At 48.7% G+C, this 10212-nt stretch overlaps 1 protein-coding gene across 1 annotated transcript in view; it reads left to right on the forward strand.

The window, feature by feature from the left end:
- Positions 1 to 7707, forward strand: part of HAS1 (hyaluronan synthase 1) — an 86775-nt gene extending 79068 nt beyond the window's left edge. The window contains exons 3-5 of the mRNA XM_015427851.1: positions 2328 to 2553; positions 5361 to 5493; positions 7032 to 7707. Coding sequence (XP_015283337.1) covers positions 2328 to 2553; positions 5361 to 5493; positions 7032 to 7707 — 1035 coding nt within the window. The remainder of the gene's footprint in view (positions 1 to 2327; positions 2554 to 5360; positions 5494 to 7031) is intronic.
- The last annotated feature ends 2505 nt before the right edge of the window (positions 7708 to 10212 follow it).

Genomic DNA, 10212 nt, shown 5'->3' on the forward strand with positions numbered 1-10212 from the left:
TCCTCCACATCGGTCATTCTGTCTTTATTGCGTCAGTTCATCAGCCACAACAGCAGCAGCGATGCCATCAAAAATGTTCAAAAGATTGGATTTCTGAACATTTTTGTGGGAAAACTTAGCATGCATAATGATCATGGAAAATATCTCAAAACAAAACTATTTTAAGAACATAAGAACATAAGAGACCAGACTGGGGCAGCTGGTATACAGGTCAGCTGGGCTTACACTGGAATCCCTCGTAACTTAGCATGCATAATGATCATGGAAAATATCTCAAAACAAAACTATTTTACAATCTCAGTTGGCGACTGATCCAGACTGGGGCAGCTGGTATACAGGTCAGCTGGGCTTACACTGGAATCCCTCGTTGTCAGCTTTATGGTGGCAGGAACAGACCTGAACATCCAGAAAGTAATACATTTATCCTTATCAGTCCTTAACGTAGATCCTCCCGCCATCTTTGTTTGCCGTTAACCACCTCCTTCCCGCAACCTGTTGAGAAAGTTGAAATCTGAACTAATCCCACATAAGACCCTTTTTAGCCTCATTCTAGAAGACTACCGAGGTGTCCCAAACTGTATGTGCATCCTTGGGCTTAGGTCAAGGGTCCCTAACTTTTTTTGACCCATTGGCGCCTTTGGAATACTGACAGAGGGTGGTGGGCATGACCACGAAATGGCTGCCATGGGAGGTGGTACCCACCACAAAATGGCTGCCTCAGGAGACAGAGCCGCACATGCACAGAAGAAACTCAAGTGCAGGGGAGAATGGGTAGCTTATAAAATAGAGAAGAGATAACTTATAAAATAGAGAGGGTAGTTTATAAAATAGAGAAGAGATAGCTTATAAAATACAGAAGAAGCGATTGGATTTATACCCCGCCCTTCACTCAGAGTCTCAGAGTGGTTTACAATCCCCTTTCCCTTCCCCTCCCTACAACGGACACCCTGTGAGGCAGGTGGGGCTGAGAGAGCTCTTTCGAGGACTGCTCGTGATAGAACGGCTCTGAGAGAACTTGTGACTGACCCAAGGTCACACCAGCAGCTGCATGTGGAGGAGTGGGGGATCAAACCCGGTTCTCCCAGATTAGAGTCTGCGCTCTTAACCACCGCACCAAACTGGCTCCCACGGGGAAAGAGGAGCATGAGAAAATTAAAACCAACACTGTGGTAGCAGCTACCGCTGAAAATTTTTTATTTTAATCTGCCCTATCAATCAGATCTCCAATCAGAAGCCCTGCTCGGCAAGGGCCCCTCCCACTTTCTAAAGCGACTTGGTGGGCGCCAGGAATGGTGTCGGCAGGTGCCACATTGGGAACACCTGGCTTAGATCCTAAGCCTTGAGTAAGTTTGGGCCCCTCTTCATTCATGGTGGAGGTATTCCTCCGCAGTGCAGCATTTTACTCAGATGTGAGGTGCTTTTCACTTTCCTGAGCCACTGCTTGTGCGTGGACAGAAGCTTCTAGCACTGGCGGAACACGCTGCACGGCAAAAGAGCTGTCCCTACAACAGGAAAGGTTACAGTGTGAGCCAAAGGTCAGGCTTAGGGGTCCAAACGTTGGTCAGCAACTAGTTTTTCTCAAGGATCCCCTTTGACCAAGAAGTGGAGAAAGCAGGTGAACTGGCTGGTCAAAGTCCCAGACTGGTTTGTGCATCGCTTGGTTACTGTTCATGTTCTTATAGCAGAGGCACGTGCTAGCCGGATTTCTTTAAAAGGCACTGTGTTTTTGGAGAAAGGCTGTGAAATTTCAGCTACAGGTGGTTCGTTTAAACATGGAAGTCATGACCTGTATCTTAGAGTCCTCAAGTGATGAAACAAGCTTTGGAAGTGAGAATACGTTGCCCCAGGGCTATTTTTGGGCAGGAACGGAGTTCCGGCTGGCTCCCGAGTTGGCCACGCCCAGCAGGAACTCATTAGCATAACAGGCCACACCTAACAGCAGAAACTCATTAGGATTGGCTACATTAGGGGGGTGTGGCCTATCATGCAAAGGAGTTCCTGCTACAAAAAAAGCCCTGTGTTTTTGACAACAAACAAGGTAAACAGAATAAGAAGCAAAAGGTGGGTGTGGCTGGATGACCACACTTCTAGTAACATGGGGGTGCGGCCTAATGTGCTAATGAGCTGTGCTGTCGGGGGTGTGGCCTAATATGCTAATGTGTTTCTGCTGTTGGGTGTGGCCTATTATGCTAATGAGTTCCTGCTGGGCTTTTTCTGCAAAAAGAGCCCTGCGTTGCCCCATCACTGAACGTTAAGCTGCACAGAGATCTCTTCTGGTTATGCAAGGGGTAATCCCCCCAACAATTAAACGTCTTGGTATTTTCTAGGTTTGCGACTCAGACACCAAGCTAGAGCCGGTGGCAACGGTGGAACTGGTGAAGGTGCTGGAATCGAATGAGCGCTACGGGGCCGTCGGGGGGGACGTGCGGATCCTCAACCTCTCCGACTCCTACATCAGCTTCATGAGCAGCCTGCGCTACTGGATGGCCTTCAACATCGAGCGGGCCTGCCAGTCCTACTTCGACTGCGTCTCCTGCATCAGCGGCCCCCTGGGTATGGATGGATTGGTTTCTGTTTGTCTGTTTAGGGCACTCCTTACCCCAGTTTTACTTCGGAGTGGAGACCCAAAATGGCTTACCAAAAAAATAACATCTTCACCATGTTACGTGTTAATTTGCTGCTCAGCCCCTGTCTCAAGTGGTTAAGACGCTGAACTGCAGGCTGTGGAAGGTCGGTAGTTCAGCAGTTCGAGACCCGAGTGTGCCGCATGACGGAGTGAGCTCCCGTCTCTAGTTCCAGCTCCTGCCAACCTAGCAGTTCGAAAGCAAGAAATTGCAAGTAGATCAATAGGGACCGCTTCGGTGGGAAGGGAACAGCGTTCCGTGCGCCTTGGTGTTTAGTCATGCCAGCCACATGACCACGGAAACGTCTTCGGACAGCGCTGGCTCTTCGGCTTTGAAACGGAGAGGAGCACCGCAACCCTGGAGTCGGACTCCACTGGCTTTCAAGCAAGAGGGAACCTTTACCTTTTACCCTGTCTATAAGTTTGATCCCTTACCTCCCATTCCGGTGTATCTGGAAAAAGTGTGCATGCGCACGAAAGCTCATCCCTTGAATAAACCTTTGTTGGTCTTAAAGGTGCCACTGGACTCTTAAAAAAAGTAACCAATACCATTTAAATAAAGTACAATGCAAGTGAAGAAAGGAGTGTCCTGACCAGGGTGGTCCAGGCTAACCAGGTCTTGTCGGAAGCTAAGCAAGGTCAGTTAGTATTTACATAAGAACATAAGAGACGCCAAAGTTGGATCAGGCCAAAGGCCCATCCAGTCCAACACTCTGTGTCACACAGTGGCCAGAAATACCAGTGCCATCAGGAGGTCCACCAGTGGGGCCAGGACATCAGAAGCCCTCCCACTGTTGACCCTGCCCAAGCCCCAAGAAGACAGAGCATCACTTGTCCCAGAGTCCCTATCTATACCTTGTGGCTAATAGCCACTGATGGACCTCTGCTCCATATGCTTATCTAATTCCCTCTTGAAGCCGTCCATGCTTGTAGCCGCCACCACTTCCTGTGGCAGTGAATTCCATGTGTTAATCACTCTTTGGGTGAAGAAGTACTTCCTTTTATCCGTTCTAACTTTGGATTGGAGTCCAAGGAATACCAAGGTCACTCCACAGAGGCAGGCAATGGCAGACCACCTCTGAATGTCTCTTGCCTTGAAAACCCTACGGGTTTGTCATAAATCAGCTGTGACTTGACGGCACTTTTCATAATCCAAGAAGGCAGGAGGGGGGGAAATGTCCTGAGGGAAAACATCCTGGCCTGGGCTAGAGTAGTCCAACAAGGATCCGAGCCACAGGGATTAATAGCCAAGAGCCCTTTGGCTTGGGCCAAAAGGCTCGTGTCTCTGGCCACGCCATGCCCAGGCTTGAAGTACCTACAACGGGAGAAACAAAAGTTCAGCCTAGACTGTTCACACCTGGCAGCTGTCTTCCCACCGTTCCCCTTCCTGTGCTGCTTCGTGTTGTCTTTGAATAGGCTGATGTTGTCTATCCCTCTTTCCTCCTGTGCCTGATACAAACGGGTAGCTCAGTGGGTCGGATTCCGGTGCAGGCTCTGTAGGTCCCGACAATGCAAAGGTCCTATTCCCCAGCATGAGGATGAAAAATGGGGTGTTGTGTCAACAGGAGACAGGGTTTTAGTATTTTCCTTCTCTCTCCACGGTCATCCTGGCTCAGAGAAACAAGGTGACCTGACTTGATTCCCTCGCATTATTCACTGCATTCCCCCATCTAGCTAGGGCTGCCAACCTCCAGGTGGGGCCTGGAGATCTCCAGATTACAAAGGCCAGTTTCCCTGGAGAAAACGGCTTCCTGGGGGGTGGGGTGGATTTTGTGGCATTATACGCTGCGGAGGACCCTCCCTTCCCCAGGCTCCGCCTCCAAACCTCCGGGAATTTCCCAGTTAGCAACCCTACGTCTCACAGAACTAATTTGTGAGATGTGGCTTTCTCTGGGGTGGGGCAGTTATTATTATTATTAGATTTATTAATCGCCCTATCCCAGTTTACATCAGGCTCTGGGCGACATACAGAACATAACGTCATAGAATAAAGGTAAAGGTTCCCTTGCTCGAAAGCCAGTCGAATCCGACTCTAGGGTTGCAGTGCTCATCTCCATTTCAAAGCCGAAGAGCCAGCGCCGTCCGAAGACATTTCCGTGGTCATGTGGCCGGCATGACTAAACACCAAGGCGCACGGAACACTGTTCCCTTCCCACCGAAGTGGTACCTATTTACCTACTTGCAATTTCTTGCTTTCGAACTGCTAGGTTGGCAGGAAACGTCATAGAATACCAAACATTAAAATTCATATATAGCTTAATAAAAATGTCAGTGTAGATCAAAGATCCAAGATGGCGATTTCCCTATAATATTATTTATCCGAATTCCAGACTACCGGCCCTTTTTTCTGGGTGGAGGAAAGGGAACTCAGAACTTTGGGGGTGGAGAAAGAAGGGTGCCAGCCAATGGGTAACCGCTGCTGCCCTCAGCCAAAAAGGCCCTGGCCCTCGTGGAATACAGCCAGACATCCCCGGGGCCAGGGATCGCAAGAAAGTTTTTATTCAAAGAGCATAAAGCTCTCCCCGAGGACATACTAGGGAAGGACAGTCCCATAGATGAGTTGAAGAAATAGGAGCCCTGCCCAGGAGCCGATCTCCTGGTGCAGAATTTCTGCTGCGCTCCCTGTCACGTCGCGCGCAGCAGCCGCTGGATGTGTTAACTGGAAGGATGCTCTGGTTATGCGGTCCTGTTCCTCTCTGCCTTTCCCCTTATCTGTTCTCACTGCTGCTCCCTGCAGGCCTGTATCGGAATGACCTCCTGCAGCAGTTCCTGGAGTCCTGGTACAACCAGAAGTTCCTGGGCACCCACTGTACCTTTGGGGATGACCGGCACCTCACCAACAGGATGCTGAGCATCGGCTACGCCACCAAGTAAGGGAGCTGGGATGCCTGGGTTCTCTGGAGGAAGAGCAATGCAGAATGAAGCTGGGCGGAGAGTGGGGGGCTGGCGCAGGCAGGCCAAAGCTATATAGAGCCGTAGCCGTGGGGGTGGAGGGAGCCTAAGAAGACCTGGCTCTTTCTTTGAATGTTCAGCTTTCATGGTATAATAAAACGGGAGTTTCCAGTCTTTGTCCTTGCGGTGTGTCGTACTGGTTAGACTGGGATGTGGAAGCTCTGAATTCAAGTCTCCACTCTGCCACGAAACTTGGTAGATGAACCAGTTAGTACTTGGATGTGAGACCTCCAACAAAGTCCTCACGGGATTGTTGTGGGAGTTAAAAAGGAGGGGTGCTCCCACTGATCAACTGGAGTGCCCGTTTAATGTCACAGGAGGAGGGGAGAGGGGCAGCAGCTGTTGTGGGGCGTGCCTCACATTTGAGGGGGCAGAGCCCCAAAATGCCCCACCATAGCTGCGGGCCTGGGGGGAGGAACCGTGTACACCACTCTGAGCTTCCTGGAGGAAAGGTGGAATAACAGTGTACTTGGTAGATAAGCAAGAGGCACTATACTGGGAGTCTGTTCATTTTTAAAAAAATTATACCCCCATCATTCTGCCCTCATAAGGGCCACCAAGGTGGCTAACAGATTAAAATGTACGTAATAAAAAAATAATCACATTTCAAAAACCATTAAAACAACAACAAAAACCCTTTGTGTCAATAAAGGTACTGACTGACTGACAACAAAAACCCACATCATTAAAACAATTAAAACCAGAGCTAAAATACAATTAAAACCAGAGCTAAAATACAATTAAAACCAGAGCTAAAATACAATTAAAACCAGAGCTAAAATACAATTAAAACCAGAGCTAAAATACAATTAAAACCAGAGCTAAAATACAATTAAAACCAGAGCTAAAATACAATTAAAACCAGAGCTAAAATACAATTAAAACCAGAGCTAAAATACAATTAAAACCAGAGCTAAAATACAATTAAAACCAGAGCTAAAATACAATTAAAACCAGAGCTAAAATACAATTAAAACCAGAGCTAAAATACAATTAAAACCAGAGCTAAAATACAATTAAAACCAGAGCTAAAATACAATTAAAACCAGAGCTAAAATACAATTAAAACCAGAGCTAAAATACAATTAAAACCAGAGCTAAAATACAATTAAAACCAGAGCTAAAATACAATTAAAACCAGAGCTAAAATACAATTAAAACCAGAGCTAAAATACAATTAAAACCAGAGCTAAAATACATATGAAAACATTAACGCAGCAAAACATTGGGAAGGAAGGAAGGATTGCTGCCAAACAAAACAAAATAAAAAGTCTACACCCGCTGGCAGAAGATGGCAACAGGAGGAGGCAGGCGGATCTTCCTGGGGAGAGTGTTCCAGAGTTTAGGTGCCACTTCCAAGAAGACCCCCTGCTTTGCCAACCACCCAATCTCAGAAGGTGGGGCAGCCGAAGCCGTCTTGTGTTAGCTTTCTCCTCGTTCTTCTCCTTGTTCCCAGGTATACTGCCCGCTCTCGCTGCTATTCAGAGACTCCGTCCGTGTTCCTCCGATGGCTGGCCCAGCAAACCCGTTGGACGAAGTCCTACTTCCGCGAGTGGCTCTACAACGCCCTCTGGTGGCACCGTCACCACCTGTGGATGACCTACGAGTCGGTGGTCTCCGGCATCTTCCCCTTCTTCGTCACGGCCACTGTCCTGCGGCTCTTCTACGGGGGCAACTTGTGGGACATAATCTGGGTGCTGCTCTGCGTCCAGCTGGTGGCCTGCGTGAAGGCTCTCTACGCCTGCTGGCTCCGGGGGAACCCCGTCATGATCTTCATGTCTCTCTACGCCGTGCTCTACATGGGCGGTCTCCTCCCGGCCAAGTATTTTGCCATCGTCACCATGAACAAGAGCAGCTGGGGCACTTCGGGGAGGAAGAAAATGGTGGGCAACTACATGCCCCTGCTGCCCGTTTCCATCTGGGGCCTGCTGCTCTTGGGGGGCATAATCTATACCATCTGCCTGGAGGCCCGGGCAGACTGGACGACGGAGGCCAAGCAGGCAGAGGTCTGGTACCTGCTGTCCGGCTCGGCCATCTACTTGGGCTACTGGGCTTCCATGATCTTGCTTTACTGGGTGTGGATAAGGAGGTGCTGCCGGAAGCGGGTCGATTTCTATAGCATCCAGGTGTGAAGCTGGGTCAACGGTCGGGGGCTGGAGATCCCAAAGTCTGCGTCCCCGGCTATGAGACGGGGCATTGGCTGTGGGACCGGAAATCCAAGACTCTTGGGACGCGCGGCCCGAGCTCTGAGAGTAGAGAGCAGCCTAGTAAGGGTAGTTCTGGGATGAGAAGCGAGAGTTTATACAATGGGTTAATGTCCATCCCTTTTGCGTCACGAAGTATGGTCTGTCTGTAGAGAGCAGGAGTCAACTCGCAGGGTTCTCTTCTAGAACCCGGGGTGGAGCTGGGGGCACGCCACTCCAAGTTTCCCATATCTCAGGGAGGATATACCGTTTTTATCCAACGAGACCAGAAGGGCTGTTAAAAGTGTCGTCCTTCTCTCCCGCTTCGACTGGGAGGGGAGCGAACCGTTTCTGACCTCAGTTTATTTATTTAGCATTGAGTTTTCATGCACTGAGCACCAGCCTGCCGCTGCCTTCTCATTCGAAATGCAGCCACCTCTGGGGTGGAGCGCTTCGGGGATGGCCCCGCAGGGAGTGATCTCGTTGTACCGCAATGCTGTTGCTGCTCGAAGAATAGAGAGATTGTTGTGAAGTTTTTTTGTCTTGTTCGTTGCTGGTCTGTTCAAGTTTTCGATCGGGTTGGATCTCACCGGGGTGGGGGAGCCACACTTTGTCAAAACTCGAGATGAGACCTCGTCGCCTGGGAATTCTTTCACGTGTTACAGCATTCTCTGTTTTTTTGTGTGTGTGTGCGCGCGTGTGCGCACTGGGAAAAAAAGCAAGAAGAAAAGCAGAAATCTTTTTTTTTCCCTTTTGGACTCTTCTTGACTTATACAAGAAGCACCGGAGTTTACAATTTTGCAACGGAAGTTGGATAAATACTGTCTTTGTTTTCACGTGGGAAAGAAGAGGTTGGCAGCGTGGCGAAGAACAGGGTCCAGTTGGATCCGACGGCCTCTAGATTTTGCCACAATATCGACTATCGGGGAGGGGGGCGGACTCGCTGCAAGAGGAGGAGGAGGAGGAAGTCGAAAACCTTATTTATTTGCCGTATTTTAATAATAAAAGCAAGAACTATTTAATTATTTTTAAGAAGAGCTGAAAAATGAGTTGGGTTTTTTTATACAAAAGGTGTTGAATAAAACATATCTTTCTGTTTTGGAACACTTTCTCCTTGTGTTTGTCTTAACTTGGCTGTTTGCAGGGCAGGAGACAGAATCTCTTGATTTGCCATCAATGTTCCCTCTAAGCCGTGGAGTCTTGTGAGCAACAATTCTACTTTGTGAGCTACTGGGCATTAAAGTTGTGAGCGAGCAATTCGGCTGCTGCATAAACTAGCTTGCTCTGGAGCCATCCTCCCTCAGCCAAGACAAAAATGTGTGAGCCAAGGGATTTAAAAAAAACTGTGAGCTAACTAATTCCTCCAATGGGGCAAATAGTGGTTGATTCAGGCCAGGAAAATCTCGACTTAACACCTGCACACCCTTTACATTGTGGTCCTGACCGAAAACAGAGCCTTGAGTGTCTGATTTTTCGGGGGGGGGGGATAAAAAACCCACGAAACACACACAGAACTGCCTTATACTGAATCAGACCATCGGTTTATCAAAGTCAGTATTGCCTACTCAGACTGGCAGCATCTTTCAAGGCTCTTGGGCTGAGGCCTTACACGTCACCTATTACCTGATCCTTTCAACTGGAGAAGACGGGGATTGAACCTGGGACCTTCTGCATGCAAAGCGGAGACTCTTCCCCAGAGCCACAGCCCTTCCCCATTCTGCGCTTCTTGCACGGAGCCACCAGTGTCATCTGTTGCTGAGCCCTGGAGTTCTAATTCTATACTCAGGGCTTTTCTTGTAGAAAAATCACAGCAGGAACTCATTAGCATAACAGGCCACACCCAACAGCAGAAATGCATTAGCATATTAGGCCACGCTCTTGACAGCTCATTAGCATATTGGGCCACACACCCCACGTTGCCAGAAGTGTGGTCATCCAGCCACACTCATCTTTTGCTTCTTTTTCTGTTTACCTTGTTTGTTTTCAAAACCCAGGGCTTTTTTTTGTAGCAGGAACCCTTTGCATGTTAGGCCACACACCCCTAATGTAGCCAGTCCTTTTGAGTTTCTGCTGTTGGGTGTGGCCTGTTATGCTAATGAGTTCCTGCTGGGCGTGGCCGACTCGGGAGCCAGCCGGAACTCCATTCCTGTGCGTTCCTGCCCCAAAATAGCCCTGTCTGTACTTATTTCTCTGGGAGACAGCCCAGTTGAACACAGCAATCCTTCTAAGACAAATGCCCGCTGATTCCAATATGCCTAGTTTTCGCTAACGAGCCCAGTTCCTTACACATCATGAACTTTGCCGTTGTGTAACTCCATGAAGATTTGAACTTGGATCTTCCTGCTCCGGGTCCGGCAGTATACTGGTTACATTGCACTGGTGGTTCTGCATCAGTTCTGTAATAATAATAAACTACAGTCAAGTTGCAACCAATTTATAGTGATCCCATTTAGT

The sequence above is a fragment of the Gekko japonicus genome, unplaced genomic scaffold (assembly GCF_001447785.1).
Source record: "Gekko japonicus isolate JY-2015 unplaced genomic scaffold, Gekko_japonicus_V1.1 scaffold641, whole genome shotgun sequence".
NCBI lineage: Eukaryota > Metazoa > Chordata > Lepidosauria > Squamata > Gekkonidae > Gekko > Gekko japonicus.